This window comes from Sapajus apella, unplaced genomic scaffold, assembly GCF_009761245.1.
Source record: "Sapajus apella isolate SASKATOON/1434 unplaced genomic scaffold, GSC_monkey_1.0 scaffold83, whole genome shotgun sequence".
NCBI classification, from domain to species: Eukaryota; Metazoa; Chordata; class Mammalia; order Primates; family Cebidae; genus Sapajus; species Sapajus apella.
Window position 1 is genome coordinate 1,711,281 of NW_022437023.1, and position 24,744 is coordinate 1,736,024.

The following is a 24,744-nucleotide window of genomic DNA, read 5'->3' on the forward strand; positions in this document are numbered from 1 at the left end:
ACTCATTTAGATCATGTACAGACATATCTTTTAGAAATATGTATTCAAAAGAAAAAACTAAAGGCTTGCATAGTTATAGGTTTCTGTTTGACCAAAGTATAGATTTAAGATAGATAACCTCTTGACATCCTTTCAACAATGTGATTCTATGACCCCATAAAAATAAATTCCACTTAACATCACAGTCTCCATATATGACAGCAAACTACCTTAGGCTTCTCAAGTTTTAAGGATTTTCTCAGTGACGTCCTCATTCAGTTTTACACCCAGAGCTTTAGTGGTCACACGGCCATAAATAGCTGATCGTCTTTCTTCCTTTTCTCATAAATATCTGCTAAAGCATGTCATAGAGGAGCTCTGGTCATCTTGGTTAAAAACAATCTCTTCCCTTCTTTGACTGCCTTATTTTCCACTCTAGAAACCCACTTCAAAAGCCTGGCTCTTTTCACTTTGTTTTGTAGAGACAGGTCTCTCTCTGTTGGCCAGGCTGGTCTTGAACTCCTAATCTCAACCAATCCTCCCACCTTAGTCTCCCAAAGCACTGGGATTGCAGGTGTGAGTCACCACACCTGGACCAAAACCTTGGCTCTTTTGAGAGTGTTTTTATGGCTTATTTTGAAACTAAAATTGTATCTATTTTAGGGTCTGATTTGGACCCCTACCAAGTCTCTCAACTGACAGAACTGGTTATTCAGATGGCATCCCAGACTGCCCTCTTACTCCCCCTGAATCACAAAAGGTAGTAAAGAAGAACAAAAATGAAGCCAAATGAAATGAACACTTCAGTGGCATTAGAGTCTCTCCTAGAAATTCCTGCCTCTTCCGAAGGACAGGACTGCTTCATATGGAAGATATATGAATGAGCAAGAATGGTAGGTAGGTGGATGAAAAACAGTATTTCATCTGGCATAGATGTGAATGTTTGGACCTGCTACTTCTAATATAAACACATTCTATCTGTTATTTGAAACTTAATTTCCCATCCTCAGTACCATGGCATTTCTTCACCAATAAAAGGCACTTACTACATAAAGCATTGAAAAAAGCAACAGGATGATGTCTCTCTCCTCCAGGTTTAACATAAGACAGTATTTCCAACCATGCTGATTTAGGCAGAGGGAACAGCAATTGCGAGGGCACTGAGAGGGAAGAGGGCTGGTGTTAGAGCAGCAAGGAGGCTACAGTATGGCTAGAGCTCAGTGAGAAAGAGAGGAGAGTGAGAGCTGAGGTTTCAGGGGACCCAGATCATAGCCCAATCTAAGGGCTTCAGCTTAGAAAGCCTTTGAGTGACAAGATCTGACCTGTTTTTGTTTGTTGGTTTGTTTTTACAGGATCATTTTGCCTACTGTGTTGAAAGTAGCAGAATGAAGAGGGCAAGGGTATATATAGGGGGTATAGCTAAGGAATTGAAGTGAGTGGTGATGATGGCTTAGACCAGGGGGATAGTAAAAAAGATGGTGAGAAGAGGTTGGATTGGATGACTTCTAGGTTTTTGGGTTAAGTAACTTAAAAGATGGACTGCCATTTAATGAGATGGGGAAGACTGCTGGAGAAGCAGGTTTGGGTAGAATGAAGGTTTACACATATTGAGTTTCGGATGGCTATTGAACGTTCAAATGGAAATACCAAGTAGGCAGGTTAAGGAGAATAGTTGTTGGGGATAGATTACTCATCCATCTACCCAACTACCTACGTACCCAGTAATCCAACCACCTACCTACTGTATTTAAAGCCTCCAGATTAGAAGAGATCACCAAGGAATAAATAAGACGCAGACAAAGAATGAAAAGACAAAGGACCAAATTCCAGGGCATTCAATGTTAAGAGGTAGAGAGAGAGGGAGGAATAAGCAAGAACAACTCAGATGTAGGAGAAAAACCAGCAGAGTCCTGGAAGCCTACTGGAAAAAGGTATTCAAGCTTTTCTCCCCCCACAGTATTTTGCTCTTAGCCTCTGATGCTTTCACCTAAGGCTCCAGACAACATGGTATATGGCTGTACCTTGTCTGAATTCATGTCTGACAGAAAGCATGAGATAACAAATAAATCCTTACTTTAAGTTTTGTTAGGTAGCAACAGGTAACTAATAGCTTTTCAAAACATAAAAGCACCACCAACAGAGGTCACATAAATATATATAAGAGCAATATTCTCTAGTGATTAATACATCTGATGGTTCTTCATGGATTACCTCTAGTCAAAGTGTCTTTTACCCCATTAAAGATTAACCCAGGCCTCTGGAAACATAGTCAACTGTCTCAATGATATCCATGTAAACCATCTCTTTCCCAATTAATCTTATCCTCACAAAACATTTTAATTTAAATTTAAAAAATTAAAACTCTAAGAATAGCAAGGTCAGGTTTAAAAGCTGAAAATAAACTTGCACCAAAAGCAAAAACCTAACTAAAGCTCTGCCATCTGCCCCCAGAGACATCTTTGCTTTCATTTCCTTGTACCCAAGGAGAAGACAATATAGAACAGAATTTCAGCAATTCTAATTTTAACTTTTCTAAGCTCAAATATATCCCTTTAGAATTCTTGGGGGAAGGGGTGGCTGTATCCTTAAGCACTTTAAATACTAACTTTTACAACTGCCCAACTGCTTCATATTTCTGCCCAGACTCTGGAAAAGGTGATGGGGTTGTGAAAATTTTTTTTAACTATAGATACAGCAAAAGTTTCCATAGCTTCCTTTCAGTCCCAATTCCTTCCCCAGAGGTAATCACTCTAAAGAGTTTAATGTTTTCCCTGCCAGATTTCACTCTATATATTTATACATGTATGAACACATACAAATATGTTTTTGTACATTTTATTTTACCCAGATGGGACCATGCTTGTCAACTAACCTTATCTTCAACAAACATTTAACTATATGTCTTAGAGGTTGCTCTATGTTGGGATATACAGATTTCCTGCATTATTTTTAAACTCGTGGATGGTAATACAAAATATAAATGTGCCATAATTGACACAATCATTCTCCTGTCAGTGGACACTTAGATTGTTTCTAATTTTTTGCTATTACAATAAAGTTGTGATGAACCTCTTGTACATTCTTCTTAACAAAAAACATATTTTTTAAATGGAGATAGAGTCTAACTATTGTTGCCTAGGCTGGTCTCAAACTCCTGTGATCAAATGATCCTCCCACCTTGGCCTCCCAAAGTGCTAGGATCATATAGGTGTGAGCCACCATGCCTGGCCTCTACATGCTTCTTTGTGCTCATAAATAAGCACTTCTCAGCACATACTCAGAAGTGAAAATGCTGGGGTGAGATATAACCAAAATGCACAGAAAGTTAGAAGATCTGTCAATGTGTCTAAGCCTGTGGCAAGAGAGGAGAGACAGGGCTCCTCTAGGACAACAGAGCTGCGACAGTAAAAAAAAAAAGTGACTGGGATGGTAGAAAATGACAGCTGTGAGGAGGGGAAAACTCAAACCATATTTTTTTCTCTGCTTTCACACCAATCAACCAACACAGAAGGCTTCTGTAATGAAATGTGTGGGGGTTTTCCTCCCCCACACCAAGCAGCAATCAGTCCTGCAGTGGATACTGGCAGGGTGCCATTCAATTCAATTCAATTCTGAAGCTATCTATCGGGAGATAGCCTCAGAAACCACAGGTTGAGGGCTCAGTCTCACAAGACCCTTGTTCTTCCACCAGTCACAAGTCCGGGCCTCTGGAACTTCTGACTGACTAGTTTCAAGTTGGGGTTCCCAAGATCTCCTATTTGGGCTCAACTGCTAAAGCAGCTCACAAAACTCAGGGAAGCTCACATTTACCAGTATATTAGAATATATATGATAAGCCATATAGATTAAGAGATGCACACGGCAAGGTTGGGGGAAGCTCACATTTACCAGTGTATTAGAATATATATGATAAGCCATATAGATTAAGAGATGCACAGGGCAAGGTTGGGGAAAGCTGCCTTCCTTGGGTGTGCTGCTCTCCAGGAACCTCCATGTGTTCAGTTACCCAGAAGCTCCCTGAACTCTGTCCTCTTAGGCCTTTTATGGAGACTTCATTGGATAGGCATGACTGGACAACCATGTTGAAATTGACTGAACACAAAGGGTATGAGCTAATACTAATCGACTGAGTAGGAAAACCTAGCAAGGCCTGTTTGTTCAGATTCTTGGCCTTTCTGTGCAGGATTTCCTCCTCCAATATATGGGGCATGACCCTCTCTGGAATGAGGATCTTGTAACCCACAATCAGAAAGGCAGAGAAAGATCAGAGTCTTGCCTTGGGCAGGTGAAAGGAGGGCAGGAGAAAGTCAGAGACAGAGATTCTGTTTTCTGAGGCCTGCTCCTGAGGCCTACAGTGCACTAACATTATAACAAAAGTCTGTAGCTCCAAAAGGCTATGACAGTTATGAGTCGGGAATCTGAGACAAAAACATATCTGTATCCAATATTTGAAAATACTCTTGAAAAGCCTGCAGTCAAGGAGGAGGGCTGTTAATGGCAAAAACGCACACAGAAGGAAATACACCAAAGTGTTACCAGTGGCGAGTATGAACATTTTAAATTTTGTTCTTTTTGCTTTTTTTTTTTTTTTGAAACAGAGTGGTCGCCTGGGCTGGAGTACAGTGGTGCTATCTCGGCTCACTGCAACCTCTGCCTCCCTGGTTCAAGTGATTCTCCTGCCTCAGACTTCCGAGTAGCTGGGATTGCAGATGCCCACTAACACGCCCAGCTAATTTTTGTATTTTTAGTGGAGATGGGGTTTCACTATGTTGGCCAGGCTGGTCTCAAACTCCTGACCTGATGAGCCACCCACCTAGGCCTCCCCAAGTGCTGGTGTTACAGGCATGAGCCACTGCTCCAGGTCTACTTTTTTTGCTTTTAAAATGTCCACACTAGGCTGGGCACGGTGGCTCATGCCTGTAATCCCAGCACTCTGGGAGGCCAAAGTGGGTGGATCTCTTGAGCCCAGGGGTTCAAGACCAGCTTGGCCAACAAGGTGAAACCCCATTTCTACAAAAAATGTAAGAAAATTAGCCAGGCATGGTGGCATGCACTTGTGGTCCCAGCTACTCAGGAGGCTGAGGTGGGAAGATCACCTGAGCTCGGGAGGTCAAGGCTGCAGTGAGCTATGATCACACCAGCTTGGACAAGGTAAGACTCGGTCTCTAAACAAACAAATAAATAAATAAATAAAATATCCACAGTAAATATAAATATATAGGAAAAACACATCTGAAATTTATCTTACAATGAAATGGTGAAAAAAAGCACTTATATATCAACATGGAAAGTCATGAAAGCTTCGATAAAATGTAGTGACTAAGCTGAAAACCAAAAGAAGTATCTCCAGGTGGCAAGAGGACAAGGCAGCGTTTCTAGCAGGAGGGAACCACGTGCATTATGTCAGGTGTGTGGGGTATCCTGGAATGGAACGTAGTTAGAATGACTGGTATATAGGGTCTGATATAGCAGAGACATCCTTAAAGTTATAATATGTGCGGTCTCCTTCATCAAAAGTTATAATATGTGTGGTCGCCTTCACCATTAATAGAATTAGTTTTAAAATCTTGGCTAATCTAATAAGAGCAAGATGCCAGCTTGTTTTAATTTGCATTTATCTGATAATCAGTGAGGTGTAATATATATATTTTTCACTTACTATTTCCTCTCTGCTTAGAATTCTAGTGGGAAATGTCAGGGAAGAGCAACCATCACTATCCTTCCCAATCCATTCTATGGGTGTGCAAATCACTGAGCAGTACTACACTCTCACCAAGGTGCCCAGGTACTAGAACCTCAAGTGACATGAGCATCAGGAGGCACACAGCACACCAATGAAGCAACGTGCCAAAAATATTTATCCTCAACCTAATCAAGCCTCTGTGCTGTTCAAAATGGTCACCATCATACACATGTAGCTACTGAGCACTCGAACTGTGGCTAGTGTAAATAAGAAACTGAATTTTACATTTATTTAATTTTAATTAGTTCGTTTTTGTTGTTGTTGTTTTACTGCTTCTTGTGGAGCAGAACTATTCCATAGGCAGTGTGCCCAGAAAGCCTTAATTAGTTTAACTAGCCATATAAGGCAGCTAGTGGCTGCCATACTGAACAGTGAAGATATAGAACTTTTCCTTCACTTCAGAAAGTTCTATTGGATGGCACCGTTCTAGACTAAGCTGCTGGATATACAGAGGATGGGGAAACAAGTTAAAGGAAACCAGGAAGAAACAATCAAACAAAACCAGGATGTGAGGCATTTTATAAGACAACTACCCTGGACTCTCCTAAATAGTATCATGGGGGATAGGCATGTGGAAAGAAGAGAAATATAGTTCTATGATAAAACAGCCTGAGAAAACATACAACCAAAAGTAGTATGTGAATCTAGGTTAAGGCCTAGTGAAGAAACAAATATAACAAACATTTCATGGTAACTGGGGACATTTGAATATGGAGTCAATATTGGATAATATTATGGAATTATTATAAATTTTCTTAGGTGTGACAATGGTATGTGGTTATCTAGGAGACTGGTCTTATTCCAAAAAGATACATGCTACTATGCACAACAGCAAAGACATGGAATCAACCCAGCTGCCCATCAATGGTGGACTGGACAAAGAAAGTGTACATATACATAGTGGAATACTATGTAGCCATAAAAAAGAACAAAATCATGTCCTTTGAAGCAATGTGGTTATAGCTGAAGGCCATTATCCTAAGCAAATTAACACAGAAACAGAAAACCAATTACTGCATGTTCTCACTTATAAGTGGCAGTTAAACACTGGGTATACACACACACACACACACACACACACACACACACACAAAGATGGAAACAATAAACACTGGGACTTCTAAAAGTGGGGTGAGAGGAGGCTGAAAAATGACTCATCAGGTATTATGTTTGTTACTTGGGTGACAGGGTCATTAGAAACCAAAACCTCAGCAACATGTAATATACTCACGTGCACATGTATCCCCTAAATCTAAATTTTAAAAAGAAAAAAATGGGCAAGCACAAAGCAAGAAGGGCTGGGCATAGTGAACCATAATCCCAGCACTCTAGGAGGCCAAGACATGTGGATCTCTAGAACCCAGGATTTCAGGACCAGCCTGGACAACATGGCGAAACTCTGTCTCTACAAAAAATACAAAATTTAGCCGGCTGTCGTGGCTCATGCCCACAGTCCCAGCTACTCAGGAGGTTAAGATGGGAGTACTGCTTGAGCCCAGGAGGTGGAGGTGACAGTAAGGAGACATTGTGCCACTGTATTCCAGCCTGGGTGACACAGGGAGATCCTATCACAAAAAAGAAAAAAAATAAAGAGATACATGCTAAAGAATAGAATTCTGGAGTGATGTGTCACACTATCTACAACTTTACATTCAAATGGAACAGCAAAAAAAAAGTAAAAATATAGAAAGAAAAAGCAAGTATGCAAAAGGTCAAAATATATCTAGAAGGTATAGTGTTTTACTATTTCTGAATTTTTCTTGTATGCTTGAAAATTTTCATTATTGAAAAGTTGGGAAAAAATAATTAGCCATGGAATTAGGGTAATATATAATCTTCTTTGCACTTTCTGTCTTTTCATTCTACTAGGAACATGATAGGGTCTCACTTGGTTGCGCAGGACAGAGTACAGTGGCATGATCATAGCTCACTGTAATCTTGAATTCCTGGCCTCAAGTGAGCCTCCTGCCCTGGCCTCCTAGAGTATTGGGATTACAGGCATAAGCCACTGCACCCAGCATGTCTCCATTTTTCAGGCTAAAACTTTACAAACCACTCTAATGGATAGTCTTAGTCAACAGCTCCTACATATTTAAAACTAAAATGGTTACTAACACAAATATGTAATAACATTAAGAATACCACTTTTCATATAGTCAATAGTATCTACTACGAATTTCTGAAAAACCAAAATGAGTGAGTCCCTAAAAAGTCAATCTATCTTAATGATGACTCTAGAAGTAATCATGGAAATAACCCAGGGGCAGCCATTCACCATTTTGTAACAGTCTTGGAGCAGAGACACTTCTCTGAGAAGAGAGAGGTAGTTCTATTAGGAACATGGCTCTGGGGCCAGTGTTGAATTACACTCGGCCACGTGAGCACAGAGCAAAAGCCAAGCACAAGAATCAACATAATTGCACCTCAGCCAGGCCCTTCACTGGGCTCTACGTCTATGCCAAGGTTTGCTTTCATCCCCGAACTGTAACTGAGAGGGAAGGCCCTTTCTAAGTTCTCAGCTGCCAGAAACAGGAGATTCAATACCTATTTACTTACGAGCCTGAAAGGTAACGCCAGAGATCTACGGGATTCATTCTGTCCTCTAATGTAAAACTGCGTCACACCACGTTCTACATTAAAATATGATGTGCAAGAAAAAGCAAACAAACAAACAAACAAAAAAAAATATGATATGCTTTCTCTGATCACTTTATATAGTCAATTATTTTTTCTTTCTTTCTTTCTTTTTTAAAGAGACAGGGTCTTGATCTGTTGCCCACAGCGTGCTGCAGCCTCAAACTCCTGGGCTTAAGGGATCCTCCCTTCTCAGCTTCCTGAGTAGCTGGAATTACAGGTGCATGCCACCATGTCCAGCCATTTTTAACATTTTTTTTGTAGAGACAAGGTCTCCCTTTGTTGCCTAGGCTGGTCTCGAACTCCTGGGCTCAAGCGATCCTCCCACCTCGACTTCTCAAATTGCTGGGATTACAGGAGTGAGCCACTGCATCTAGCCAAAATTCTAAGGATAAGCTTTTGACTTCTTTTGCTATATTTCTTTGCACAAGTTTTCCTAGGAGGGCAGAATAAAAATACTTCCTCATGGCCAGGCGCAGTGGCTCAAGCCTGTAATCCCAGCACTTTGGGAGGTCGACTCAGGCGGATCACGAGGCCAGGAGTTCATGACCAGCCTGACCAACGTGGTGAAACCCAGTCTCTACTAAAAATACAAAAATCAGCCAGGAGTGGTGCCAAGCGCCTGTAATCCCAGCTACTAGGGAGGCTGAAGCAGGAGAATCGCTTGAACCTGGGAGGTGGAGGCTGCGGTGAGCTGAGAGTGCACCATTGCACTCCAGCCTGGGTGACGGTGTGACTCTGTTTCAAAAAAAAAAACAACTTCCTCACACAAAAACATATGTCCGTGTTAGGTGAACAAAGGCTTTCCTGAAATTTTTATTATGGAGCCACATTTCCCACTAAATCCTTTAAAAGAATAAATTATCAGAATAAAATTCTCACATATAATGTACTAAGACATGATGATTATTATATATTATAGTGCTGTGACCACAGGAGCTAAAAGTATCTGTCTTCTTACCAAGTAAAAACAAAAGCATGGTAGTGCTGACAGACATGGCAGTGCTGACAAATACACAATTTGTCTTAGGGAAAGTAGCATCTATCGCATCACTGTCCTTTGTAACTTCCAGTTCCGGATCTTGAATACAGCTAGTATATAATAAGTATTTATGCTTATTTTCTCCCCAACTTTTTATTTTGACAACTGTCAAACATTAGAAAAATTATTTGCCTATTTTAGTACTGATTTTAAAGATAAAGCCATAGGCCATACGTGTACTTGTAATGAGAAATTCATATTCATGTGATTTAAAATTCTTTAAAAATTGAACAATGGCAATTCAGAGAATGCCATCTAAATAAAAATTAACTCATCGTCTCTCCTGATTTATAGCAAACTGCTTTACTTATGTTGAAATGATCAAAAGTATCCTTAATATAATACTCACAAAGTTTTGCTACTAAATGATATATATATTTTGTGATTAAAGTCCTGGATTTTAAAAATACATGTTATTTCTCTGATAAATCCTATGATAGCCTACCCTCCACTGTCTATTCACAACTGCTCACAGGCTGGGTAAAAGGTACAGATGAAAATATAACACAGTCATACTGTGCCTTCACTTTTTCCCCCACTCCAAATAGAGCCAAACATTTATGAACTAAAAAAGGGGTGACAAAGAATATCTTAAATTACTCTCAAGTAGTCACAGACTTTTTAAATGTTCTACTCTTGTATAACTTAAAACATAAAATTCTGCTTTCCTGTTAGAGATTGTTCTGAGATACCATATGGAGTCTTCTGGTTGCTATGGGTGGGGGGTGGGGGTGTGTGTGTGTGTGTTTGTGTGTGTGTGCATGCGCGCGCACACGTGCAACCATTCTTCTGCAGGGACAGAATGCATGGTACAGGAATTAGGATAAGCAGATGCATATTTTTGAAATAAAGTTCACTATGGCATTCTCCATGTTCTTATTAGAAAATACAAATGGTGCTGGGCGTGGTGGCTCATGCCCATAATCCTAGTACTTTTGGAGGCCAAGGTAGGCAGATTGCTTGAACTAAGCAGTTAGAGACCAGCCTGGGCCCCATGGTGGAACCCCATCTCTACAAAAAGTACAAAAATTAGCCAGGTGTGGTGATGCATGCTTACTTGTAGTCCCAGCTACTTGGGAGGCCAAGGTGGGAGGATCGGTTGAGCTAGGGAGGTGGCAGTGGCAGTGAGCTGAGATCGTGCCACTGTATTCCAGCCTAAGCAACAGAGCAAGACTGTCTCAAAAAAAAAAAAAAAAAAAAAAAAAAAAAAGAAAGAAAGAAAGAAAGAAAAATGAGATCAAGATGAGTTAAAAGAACTTTTTGAACTTTTTTTGCTTTTTTTTTTTTTTTGAGATGGACTCTCGCTGTGACAGCCGGGCTGGAGTGCAATGGGGTGATCTCAGCTCACTGCAACCTCTGATTCCCAGGTTCAAGTGATTCTCCTGCCTCAGCCTCCCAAGTAGCTGGGACTACAGGCATGCGTCACCAACCCAGCTAATTTTTGTATTTTTATTAGAGACAGGGTTTCACTATATTGGCCACACTGGCCTCAAACTCCTAACCTCAAGTGATCTGCCCACCTCAGCCTCCTAAAGTGGTGGGATTATAGGCATCAGCACTGTGCCTGGCCTACTTCTTGATAGACTACCAAAGATAGATAAACAAGGCTAGAGACAATTGAGCAGCTCTGAACTCCTGAGGTGCCAATAGGAGGGTAACCTCATTTATTCTGCATTAAGGCATTTAGACTTTCAAACTTTTTTTTTTTAAGTTGTCCATGACCTGCTGGATTTTTCTTTTTTTCTTTTACAACCTTTCTTTAATGCAGGTTAATTAAGTCAAACATGCTGTGCAATTTTTAATTTACGTATGACACTGTACGTACATAACTTGTACAAGGACTTGAGGGAGGGCAGCAAAGATACAGGAAAATCTAAGCAGACGTCACCAACCTGAAGATGGGTTGATTAAATGGCAAAGCAATAAACAGGTGGTATGAGCCGGAGGAGTAGCAGAGAAGTACTATTAGGATATAAGTGAGGAAGTCACAAAGAACTAAGCACACTTTTTAAAAAAGCAACGGCTATGTCACAAGCTAACTCTCAGGCTGACTACATATACAGTTGGCCCTCCGTATTTGTGCACTACACATCAAGTGAATTCAACCAAGTGCAGATTGACAATTAAAAAAAAAATTGTGTCTGTACTGAACACTGACTTTGTTCCCTTGTATTTCCTAAACAATACAGTATAACTACAGTTGATCCTTGAACAACGCAGGGGTAGGGTGCCAACTCCCACGCAGTCAAACATCTGTGTATACTTTTTTGTTGTTGTTGTTGTTAACAGACAAACAGGGTCTTGATCTGTCACCCAGGCTGGAATGCACTGGGAAAATCATGGCTCACTGGGATCACTGCAGCCTTGACGCTGGGCTCAAGCAATCCTCCCTCCTAAGCCTCCCAAATAGCTGGGACTACAGGTGTGTGTCAACATGCCCAACTAATTTTTCTTTTTTTGTAGAGACAGGGTCTCACTATGTTGCTCAGGCTGTTCTCAAACTCCTGGTCTCTAGCAATCCTCCTGCCTCAGCCTCCCAAAAGTGCAGCAACTACAGGTGTTAAGTCACTAAGTCCAGTAAATATATAACTTTTAACTTCAAAACTTAACTACTAATAGTCTAGTATTGACCATAAGCCTTACCAATAACAGTTGATTAACATGTATTTTGTATGTTGTATATATTATTTACTATATTCTTATAATAATAAAGCTGGAAAAAGAAAATGTAATTAACAAAACCATAAGGAAGAGAAAATATGTTTACTATTAAGTGGAAGTGGAGCCTGGTAAAGGTTTTTATCTTCGTCATTCTCATGTTGAGTAGGCTAAGGAAGAGAAGGAAGAAGAGGAGGGATTGCTCTTGCTGTCTCAGGGGCCACCTCAGAAGCAGAAGTGAAGGAGGTGAAAAAGGAAGCAGGAGAGGCAGGCACACTCAGTGTAATGGTGTAACTTTTACTGGAAAAAAATTTGCATATAAGTGTACCCAGACCCATGCAGTTCACAACCCCTTGTTCTTTAAGGGTCAACTGTATTTACACAGCATTTACATTGCATGAGGTATTATAAGTAACCTACAGATGATCTCATGTACATGGGAGGATATGCGTAGGTTATATGCAAATACTTTGTCACTTTATATAAGGGACTTGAGCATCTAAAGATTTTGATATTCGCTAAGGGTCCTGAAGCCAATACCAACAAATGGATACCAAGGAATGGCTATCCTTTAGGCATATAATTTTCACCTCTGTTTTTTTTTCCAGTAAAAGTTATACCATTACACTGAGTGTGCCTGCATCTCCTGCCTCCTATTTTACCTCCTTCACTTCTACCTCTGAGGCAGCTCCTGGGACAGCAAGAGCAATCCCTCCTCTTCCTCCTAGCGGATGTTCTGTATTTTTGTGATAATACTCTTGGGATGGCTGAGGTGAGAAGAGGTAAAGGAAATAAGAATGTAAGATAAGCAGAAGACAGAACAGTTTCAGACCCAGCTTCTCTTTTTTCCCCTGTCAGTCAAGAGTTTTACCTTTCTCACTGAAACAGCAAAAAAGAATAGCTCTGAGATCATACAAAAGAGGTGCTTTTCCTCTTTACTACAGAGAGGCTATCACATGACTGGCTCACACAGCCTTTGCTGCCCCGGTCTAAAGAGGCACTGTTACTAAAGCCCATGTCAGGCCATGGGAGCAAGCCTGTTCCCCTAACCCTGTAAGGGGTCACTCTAATAGGATTTTTACCACAGCACTAAAAAATATGGAGGCTAATTTTTAAAAGGGAATATTTTAGCCTTCTCCTTAAATGTGATTGCTAATGGCTCAAACTTATCTGTTTCTGAAATTCAGCCAATATGCTAAAAATTTTAAGCTAGGCTGCACAAAGCTTTAGAACAGGTGGAGTTTAATGAGACCTAGGACTGACAATGCCATGATAAACTACTCGATAATCTCAATCCCTTCGTGTTTATATAGAAACTTTTTCTAGTAACAAAAGAAACATATGCTCAATGCAGAGAACTTGATAACCTATGAACTAACACAAAGATAACCACTGCAAACATTTTGGTGGACATCTTTCAAGGAGTATAGCATTAGGAGTGTCAGTGATGAAAGATGTCCTGAACTCAAATCTTACCTTGGGCACACTAGGCTGAACACAACTTGTTGGGGCAAATCACTCAACCTCAGCCTTTTCTCTCCTGTAAAATGTAGATAATCCTACTACATACACAGGACCCTTGAAAAATCTGCTGTAGATGGTACTTAACCATGGGTTGTCATGCTTTTATAGCACGTGACTTCACACTCAGAGCACAACTAAGAGAATTAAAAATCAGCAGCTGATGCGAAGGTAAGGTAGACATTTTCAAAATGGCCAGAAGTTGATGATGTGGCCTGACAGCTCTGCCCAAAGGGGCTTACTATGTGAAGTTGTCAGTAGGCAAAACCTATCAGGTCCTCTCTTGGGAAGGCTGAATGTGAGACATAATCAACAGACAGGTTAAAGTTTTGAATAAGAGAGGAAAAACACAAAACAAAAGCAGTAAGCTAGGAGGCTGAGAAGAGATGAGACAGGCAGGTCCTCCACAGTGGAAGAGAGGGGCTGAGCCATTGGCGTGTGACCAGGCTTCTTGAACAATTCTGCATTCCCACTGTTGTTCTACCTGCCACGAGTGATGCCTGCCTGTGCACTTTGACCCAAGTTTCCAGCTTTGCACAGCCTTGGCTGGGCAGTTGCTGTGACAATGTCATGTTCTTCCTTACTTAACTAAGGCATTTGGAGAATATGTCTATTTCTGACAACCTAAAAGGGCCTGCTGCAGTTGCATTTCTGTAGCTGTTTTAATAGTTAAGTCAATAATTGCAGCACTCTATTAAGCACATGAGATCTGTGTTGAGCACTGGAGATACAACAATGAGCAAGAAAAAATGGGGCTGGGTGCAGCAGCTCATTCCTGTAATCTCAGCACTTTGGGAGGTTGAGGCATATGGATCACCTGAGGTCAGGAGTTTGAGACCAGCCTGACCAACATGGTGAAACCCTGTCTCTACCAAAAATACAAAATTAGCCAGGCGTGGTGGTGTATGCCTATAATCCCAACTACTTGGGAGGCTGAGGCAGGAAAACCACTTGAACCCAGGAGGCAAAGGTTATTGCCAGCCAAGATCATGCCATTGCACTCCAGCAAGGGCGACAAAAGTGAAACTCCATCTCAAAAAAAGAAAGAAAAAATGGGGACCAGGTATGATGGCTTACACCTGTAATCCCAGCAATTTGGGAGCTGAGGCAGGAGGGGCTGGAAGCTAGGAGACTAGCCAGGACAACATAGCAAGGCCTTGTCTCTAATAAATAATAACAATAAATTAGCCAGGCATGGTGGCATGCACCTGTAGTCCCAGCTACTCAGGGGGCTGAGACAGGAAAATTGCTGGAGCTCAGGAGTTTGAGGTTATAGTGAGCTACGATCATATCACTGCACTCCAGCCTGGGTGACAGAGCAAGAACCTGTCTCTAAAAAGAAAGAAAGAAAGAAAGAATGGTACCTGACTATACAGAGTATAAAGTCTAGCCCAAAAGACAGATAATTAAACAAGCAACATCAATAAAGCATGAACAATACTACAGTGCTAGAAGTACAGACTGCAAAGGAAACATATAGCATCAGTGAACTTACTGGGAGGAATCACAAAAGATTTCATGAGCAAAGTGACCTTCAAGTTGATGCAATAAATTAGCTATGTTGATTCATGGTGTGTGAACTCCATGACCCCCAGCCTTGCAAAGTTATGGAGTCATGATGAAGCAAAAGTGAACAGGGTCAGTGTATCCTGTCAGGTCACCTAAGAGGCGTGGTCTCATTTAATAGGAAAGCTCAGTTTTTTTAGTAGGTAAGCATCTTTCAATTCTAGAAATACTTAGAATTAAATATAAAAATGTTTAAGGTAACTAAAATAATAAGTATTTTATAATTTATAATATTTTAACATTAAATATTATGTTTATTACCACATAATATTTTTGTGTTAAGGAGATTAGACATAATCTAAGATTTTGTAATGCTTAGAAGAATGTCACCTATTAGGCTGGCAGCCTTTGGCCTCAAATTTTAAAAATATAGTTGAATAATTTATTTCTGACTCATGATTTTAAGTTAAAAATCTTAATAAGCTTATATACAGCATGGGAATATTTAAAGACTCTAAAACATCTTATTTCTAAGATAATGTGAGATTTACAGGAGTTTGTTCAAAAAAAGGTGTTTTCCTGTGTTTTATAAAATTTTATATTTCTTTGAAAACACTGTGCTTTTTCTTTTTGTTTTTTAAGATGGGGTTTTGCTATGTTGCTCTGGCTGGTCTTGAACTTCTGGGCTCAAGTGATTCTCTTGCCTGAGCCTCCCCAGTAGCTGGGACTATAGGCCCACACCACCAGGCCTGGCTGTAAATGTTTTTATTATTAATTTTAATTGACACATAATAATTGCACGTATTTATGGAGTACAGTCACATTTTGCCACATGTATACAATACATAATGATAAATCTGGTTGCGCATAATGTGGCTGTAATCCCAGCACTTTGGGAGGCCAAGGTGGTCAGACAGCTTGAGCCCAGGAGTTTGAGACCAGCCTCAGCAACATGGTGAAATCCTGCCTCTATAAAAATATAAAAATTAGCGGGACATGGTGGCGCATACCTAGAGTCCCAGCTATTGAGGAGGCTAAGACGGAAGGATCGGCCGAGCCAGGAGACAAAGGCTGCAGTGAGCCATAATTGTGCCACTGCACTCCAGACTGGGTGACAAAGCAAGACTGTCTCAAAACAAACAAATAACGATAAAATCAAGGTAATTAGCATAACCATCACCTCAAATATTTCTTTGCCTTGGTAACATTCAAAATCATTACTTGTAGCTATTTGAAAATACATAATTGTTAGGCCAAGCGCAGTGGCTCACCCCTGTAATCCCGGCACTTTGGGAGGCCACAGTGGGCGGATCACCTGAGGTCAGGACTTCCAGACCAGGTTGGCCAACATGGTGAAACACCATCTCTATTAAAAAAACAAAAATTAGCTGGGCATAGTGGTACTCACCTGTAATCCCAGCTACTCAGGAGGAGGGTAGCTTGAACTCCAGAGGTGGAGGGTGCAATCAGCCAAGCACTCCAGCCTGGAGGACAGAGTGAGACTCCATCTCAAAAAAAAAAAAAGGTTATATACACATTTATGAGTAGGGTAGAGGAGTTTGGGGGTGGGTGTTGCTGCCCCTAATCCATGCCCTGTTCAACGTATTTGTTGGTCATTTTTCTTTTGATAAATGTCTATTCACATCATTTGCCCATTTTAATACTGGATTCTTTTCTTTGCAGTTGAGTTCTCTGTACATACTGAAAAGTAATCCCTTGTTGAATGAATAGTTTGCATATATCTTCTCCCATTCTGTAGACTGTCTCTTCACTGTTGATTGTTTCCTTTGCTGTGAAGGTTTTTAGTATGATACAATCCCATCTGTCTGTATTTGCTTTTGAGGTTTTACCTATAAAATCTTTGTCCAGACCAATGGTCTAAAGTGCTTCCCTCTGTGTTTTCTTGTAGCAGTTTTCCAAAAGACTTTTTTTCACTGAAGAGCTTTATAAGGCTTTTTTTTTTTTTTAAGTAGGACAACTGAAGTTCTTTAAAAACCAAACATTCTAGGCCAGGCATGGTGGCTCACGCTTGTAATCCCAAAACTCTGGGAGGCCGAGGTGGGCAGATCACCAGGTCAGGGGATCAAGATCATCCTGGCTAACATGGTGAAACCCCGTCTCTTTAACAACAAACATACTAACTTATAACTGTAATTTGAAACAACTGAAGGTTTTCAATTAATTGGTGTAGAGGTATTACCCACAAAACCCTTCAAAAAGTGGCTATTAAAACCTCCTACATTTACAAATAAAAAATCTGATCTGAAAGCATAAACATCTTGAAAACTAAACAAGCCTCTAAATAGTGCTTTATTTACAAAAGCTTCCCTTCAAGGACAATAAAAACATCTATCAGCATTTCAAGTCTCTGATTTCAAGTTTAATTCTCTGTTGATAAAACTGGAAAAACCACTTCTTTCATTCTGTTTTGATGGAAGCCATTGAACTGTTTCTGTTTTGTAATGACATATTCTCTTATTTTTATTGTTTGTACATTTTATTTATTTGGATACTTACTCTAATGTTCAAAGCAGCTCACAAACATTTCTTTATCCTCTCAATAATGCTGGAATAAGATATGGGATATGATGATATGATTCTCCTCTGACTGCAGAAAAAAAATTTGCTCAAAGTCAGGAAGGATTCTTTAAGGCTGAGAATGTCAGGCAGAGCTTGCCTGCAGTCAAAGAAGAATCATATCATCAAATCCCATACTTTATGCCAGTATTATTGACAGAATAAAGTTTCAAGATCAGGATTCCTTCAAGAGAGGAGCTACTAGGTAAGATACTAAGCATATGAGGAGTGTTGTTTAATTATCTGTGCTGCATCTTTCATTTCCTTGCTTCATGAGCACTTTATTCCTATTTCACGCTATTCTCCCTTTTACCTATAGAAGGATAGTATGCAATTTCCAGGAAACAAAACGTAAGCACAGTACCCTATATCTTTCCTATTCCCTCAGTGCATTTTCTATTGTAAACATCTGGTTTCCTATATCTTAGCTGTATTTGTATAACCCAGGAACAACTCAACTGTAACATTCAAAAACAGAACAGCAACAGTGACAACAAATAAGGTCAGCTTTCCTGAATCAGACAGCAAATCCAAATGTGCTCTACAAAAGTAGAACTGCCAGAGATATTCCAACCACAACTCCCAAAGCCAAGTATCAAGACTTTGCACAAGGCCTTTGAACTTTTCCTCTCTCTCTACTCTAGAATCATCACTCAGTTTCAGGTCTTGTTACAATCTGTCTGAATCCACAACTTCATGGTCACTCTCAAACACCATTTTTGCCTTAAGCACCTTAGAAGCTACAGAGGCCAACTGGATTTAAATCAGAATTATTCAGTTTAGGTCCACCAACTGGCCCTACCACACTTATTTGAACAGTCAAACTCTGAGTTCCTACAGAAAGAGCCAGGCAAAGGTTCTGGTGCTCTCAGGCCTAGGGATGCAAAGTACAAAATCCTACCTGCCCTTCAGAACGTGTCTATATCCTTCTAATTCCCCATTAACACAGGTCCAACAGTAAAGTAGGAATCCAATTCTGCTTCAGAGTAAAGAAAAGCTCACCAGCTACTTCATCCCTCCTCTATCTAATCTCCCTTATGTGGGGATATCATATATAAGACCACGATTACACTACCTATGGCATCCCCAAAGTCCCTCCAAAATGGCAAAATCTTAAATGAGCAGGTCTGTAACCATCCAGACATTCTCCTAGGAGCCAATCTTCGTGCCAGAGTTGGCTGGCTACTCTGCCAACAAGTCCCCTGGCATGCTGTACAAACTGTTCCCTCAAAGTTCAATTTTCAAATAATAGTTTCCTATTAACTCTGTATTCTCAGTGAGACGTTAAGCTCATGTGATGATGGAAAAACCCAAATTTCTGTATCCTCAACTTATGGTCCAGTGCTTTGCACAAGATAGATGGGTGCTCAGTATTTGTTGAATGAACAGATAACATTAAATCAGTAAACAGCTATGAGGAAGGTATAGATTCTGAACTGGATTCTGCCACAGCTTCACTTTCCCACAGAAACAGGTCTGCCTGATTAAATTACTGACCCACTGTAGATCAGACAGCTCTCTCACGGGCCACTGGACACTCTTCCCTAGAGGGGGATGCTTTGCAAAGACATCTCAATCCTTGATGGGTTAGCCCAGCCAAGCAGAGAAGAATGTCAGATACAACTAAAGCAACTGTTATCATTCACAGGGAATCTGATGGGTCAAGGTTCTTAATTGCAGACAACAGAATCCAACCTGATTAGTTTAAGAGAGTGATTTATTAAGGGATACAAACAGTTTACAGAATCACTAGGAGAACTCAAGAAACACAGGCCAAGGTTCCAAGAACAATTCTCGAAACCACATTGCAGAACTGGACTGCCAAGGGAGTTAGTTGCTGCTTCTGGGATGGATCAGGAAGCTGCCAAATAAAAGCCACCAGCCAAATCAGGAAGTTGACATTATAACTGCCAATGCCAAAGCCGTATCTCCTTTGTCTAAACGGGTGCCACCAAAACAGATGGGCCTGCTGCTCTCAGAACATGCCCTCCTTGTGACTAAAGCAATCTTGTATAAGTGCTTTGTATTGGGGATACCTAAGTATCATCAAGGAGACTTAGTTGCATTCTTTATATGAGTATAGGAAAAGTACTTTTTAGCTTTCCAGTCTCTCCATGTGAGAAGAGTATTGGAAGCGGTGTGGAGACCACCAAACCACAGTCTAACCCTCAAAGAGCATTTCTCTCCACAGCTCCATCAGGAGGAATTCTCAGAACACTCATTGGTAAGAATTCAATACTCTAATGCAGTAAGCTCTCAAAATCACCCGAGGCCCTGTTAGAATCAGATTCTGACACAGTACATCTGGGTTGGGGTCAGAGATTTTCCATTTCTAACAAGCCTGGCTGATGCTGATGTTGCTGATCCACCAACCACACTGTGACTAGCAAGAGCTTAAACAAGGGATTACCTATGGTTCACCACAGTTCTCATAGATAAGGCTTCACTGGAACACAGTTAGGCCCATTTTTTTATGTGTTGTACCGTTTATGGCTACTTTTGCCCTACAATGGTAGAGTTAAGTAGTTGTGACAGAGACTGTATGGCCTGTATAATAAGTTTTTCTCATTCTAAAATTATATATTATCAATCAATTGTTTTTTAGAGTAAACATATATTAACACTTTCCAATGTAAGTTAAATTTCTTTTTTTTTTTTTTTGAGATGGAGTTTCGCTCTTGTTACCCAGGCTGGAGTGCAATGGCGCGATCTCGGCTCACCGCAACCTCCGTCTCCTGGGTTCAGGAAATTCTCCTGCCTCAGCCTCCTGAGTAGCTGGGATTACAGGCACGCGCCACCATGCCCAGCTAATTTTTTGTATTTTTAGTAGAGACGGGGTTTCACCATGTTGACCAGGATGGTCTCGATCTCTTGACCTCGTGATCCACCCGCCTCGGCCTCCCAAAGTGCTGGGATTAGAGGCTTGAGCCACCGCGCCCGGCGTTGTAAGTTAAATTTCTAACAAAATAAACATTATATCTTCTCTTATTGGCCATGCTTTTCAATTGCTTTAAATTAAAGTCTAAGAGGTTTCTCAAAGTCAAATCCTAGATGGTGAAGGCTCTAGTAGTTTAAACATGGAACTGACATTCCCTTTGCCAGGAAGTTTAATCATAAGCATGCAAAACAACTCTGGAACACTGACATAAAGAGTCTGCTGGGGGACCTTCTGGGGAGGGTTTCTTTTCTCTCAAATAAAGAGAGACCCAGGAGGTAAAACTGTGTGTCCTGCATTTGAAAAGAATGTGTAAGGATAGAGCTGTGATAGCCATCTTGTCACCACAAGGAGACAAGCCCGCAAACAAAAGTAAATGTACCCTATACATTGCTTACGCTTAAACTTATATTTAGAATAATCTTACCCTTGGAATATCCAAGGAATTCTTTCCTCATTTCTGAATTCCTACACTTACATTGGCTTATGTCACTCTCATTGTAGTATCTGTCTTACACCCATAACTTGATTATTCTCTCTGAAGGCAAAAATTACGTTTCCCATCAGAGCATGGTGTCACCACAAGAGGCTATTGTTCAACTTAAGCATATGCAAGTAAACTGGGGCAATAAAGCTTATACAACTGAGCTATGAGTCCTAAATGAGATAACAACCAAAGCAGAGCATGCTGTCACAAGAGGCTATGGTTCGACGTAAATATGCTATGCTTAAATTTGCTGGCAAAGGGAATGTCAGCTCCTATGTTTAAACTACTAGAGCCTTCACCATCTAAGATATGACTTTGAGAAACCTCTTAGACTTTAATTAAAAGTAACTGAAAAGCATGGCCAATAAGAGAAGATTAAATGTTCGTTAGAAATTTAACTTATATTGGAATGTGCCAATATATGTTTAGTCTAAAAAAGAACAGATAGATAATATATAATTTCAGAGTGAGAAAAAATTTATTATACAGGCCATACAGTCTCTTTCACAATTACTTAACTCTGCCGTTATAGGGCAAAATGTACCAAGGATGGCAGAATAGAAAGACAGGAAGCACCTGGGCTCTAAATACTGCTGAGTCAGCCAACCTGGGACTTCTTGTTATGTGATATCATAAACCTGTTCCCGAACAGTAACGGGCATAATATTATTTTCAGCTGCACACATCCTAACTGGTAGCGTGATACATAATTCACAAAGGACATTCACACTCATGTTCTCATTTGAACCTCACATTCCCCTCCACTCCCTCCATGATGGAGTAAACAGGAAGATCAATCAAAGGAAGGACAAAGGTCTAGGGTGTTTAAAGGTTATTTTCTCACAGGTCACACAGCTATGAACTGACACTAATAGAAACCAGGGTTCCCAAATCAAGTTGTTTTCACTATACCCCCTCTTGACTCCATTTGGTTCTACCCAGGTTAGCCTCCTCACCACCCACACTGTAAGAATGCCTTCTCACATCCTCTTCTCAATGTTTATCACTTTCTATACTCTCATCATTTCCATCTAGGGGACTTCTTCAGCATCTGCATTGTTCCAACCACTGTTCCATCTATCAAAGAAGCATGTATTAATTACTTTCTGTTCACCTAGCTGTGTACTAGGCAAGAAAAGTAGGGGGAAAAGTTTTTGACGGGAAACATGATTTTTGCCCTCAGAGGGAATAATCTAGTTATGGGTAGAAGACAGATGCTACAATGAGAGTGAAATAAGCCAATGTAAATGTAGAAATTCAGAGCAAGGAAAGAATTCCTTGGATATTCCAAGATTATTCTAAGGAGCCCTTCACCAAAAGCTGAATCCAAAAGAAACATAGGAATTAGACTTGTTTTTTCTGTAAGTGCTTTTCTGTATGTTCTTAGAATCAATCTTAAATTCCCTCTAGAACAAGGAAATGGATTTCAAAAGCACTACCTATGTGGCCAGGGTGAGTAAACTGGGGCAATAAAGCTTATACAACCAAGTTACGAGTCCTAAATGAGATAAGCAGAGCAGAGCAAGGTATCACCAGAAGAGGCTATGGAAAAACATTCGTTCATTTCTCTGGGTTTTCAGTTGCAATCTGTTTCTCAGTTTCCCCCAGACTGTAAATTCTTGAAATAAGAGAACTAAGGGTCCATGACTTTACTTCTTCTATTTATTCTGGAGTATCCAGTAGCATAACATGGCCCAGGAACTCAACACACATATGTGGAACATCATGTGACTAAATAAAAAAGAAGACACTATTATCTCTCAAGTTGTGCCATTAACAGTATCTGGCTAACAGAATCATTTCTTTAGCCACAGTTCCATGGCCAGGATACAGGAAGCACCTCCTCCAAAACTTAATGACAATGAGTCATTTATACTAATGCTGCCTGTTCCTCTTATTCCTTAGAGGTAAGGAACTATTTGCTTTTTGATTCTGTGCCACAGGTAACAGGCGGTGTTGGAAGAAATCCATGGGAAGTCACAAAAAACGGTTTGGCATAGAATGCCTGGTTAATATTACCATGTCACAACTCCGTCACCTGGTAATAAAGAAGGCACCGGGTAACCACTCACTGCCCTTTTTCTGTGATTGTATGTTTACTCAGTGAGTGCTGATATATTAAAGAGCTACACAGATAGGATGGGTTCATGATTACGAGGCACAGCTGTGCCGTCTCTTCTCCGTGCATACCTCCTCACAGACTTCACGAACTGCTGCCACACTTGGCTCCTCCTCGGGTTCCATGCCTCCTCCAGGGACAATCCATCTGTCTGGATGGCGACTACTGCTCACGAGTAGCACCTGTTAAATCACAGAGGTTTCGTGGTGGGTTAAAAATTCAAAAAGACATATCCACACAAATTCAGTTTAAACACCACAAACATCAAAGTAATCAAAATCCCCTCTTTGTTTATGCCTTCCCAAATCATTTCTTGTAAAGTGGCTTTCATTTCTATCTGAAAAAGCAGACAATCAGCCAGTAAAAGCAAAAGGGCATCTGAAGACCATTATCTCTACACTCCCCTCAGATGCTCAGTCTCCTGCCCTATCTGTCCCCTCCTTCTTCCTTTTGCTAGAGCCCTTTGCACACAGACCTGACAAGGTGACAAAAAGACTTAAAAAAAAAAAAAAAAAAAAAAAAGACGACGACGACTGTCACTGATGAGCCTGTCAGCACTGAAAAAGCTGGCCAGAAGACAAAAGGCCCTTGGCCATGATTGCCACCATAAAAAATCTAGAACTTGCCTAGTTCCTTTTCCTTACTTACCCCTCTCTGTAGGAAAGATGCTAAACACAGTCAGTTGGACGCCCTGTTTGAAGGCTGAGTTGAGTTGGCATTATATCCAAAACTAAAAGAATCTTCAACTGCTTCCTAAACCTTTACTTTCTGATGATGACCCATGAGCCTCCAAACCAAACTCTGCAATCATCCTTATCTCAAATGAAATGCCACTTCCTTTCTTGCTCTAATAGATTTCACCACTGCCTTCTAGTTACTGACTTCCCAGCCTCTTTCTTGAGGTCTCTGCAGCTACGGACCCTTGGAAACTCTACCTTCATCCTCAGTCCCTGTTTTACCTGTCATCAGAGATTCTTCTGATGCTCATCTACAAAATCTGTGATCTGTAGATTCAGAGAAGATCATGGTGTTATGGGAAGGAAATCCATGAATTCATATTCAGTCACTAATATATAGGTCATGGACTTAAAAATTGTCTTAAACTTACAAGTACTATTTTTCAAATATATTTACAAGCTCTTCTTAGATTAATACAATGCAAAATAATTTAAAATACTATGAAATCCACAATAGTTTTTGGTTGGTATGTATATATACTCAGTTCAAAAACACTACAAGATCCAGGTGTGGTGGCTTACACCTATAATCCCAGCACTTTGGTAGACCAAGGCAGGAGGACTACCTGAGCCCCAGAGGTCAAGACCAGCCTGGGCAACATAACAAGATCTTGTCTCTACCAAAAAAAAAAAAAATACACACACACACACACACACACACACACACACACACACACATATATATATATATATATATATATATATATATATATATATATAAGCAAGGCTTACCAGTGCACTTCTGTGGTCTCAGTTACAGAGAGGACTGCTTGAGCCCAGGAGTTTGAGACTGCAGTGAGCTATAA

General features: G+C 40.4%; 1 protein-coding gene across 1 annotated transcript in view; it reads right to left on the minus strand.

The window, feature by feature from the left end:
* NUDT3 (nudix hydrolase 3) overlaps positions 1–24,744 on the minus strand; it is a 124,047-nt gene that overhangs the window by 41,483 nt on the left and 57,820 nt on the right. Inside the window, exon 2 of the mRNA XM_032253442.1 lies at positions 23,273–23,383. Coding sequence (XP_032109333.1) covers positions 23,273–23,383 — 111 coding nt within the window. The remainder of the gene's footprint in view (positions 1–23,272; positions 23,384–24,744) is intronic.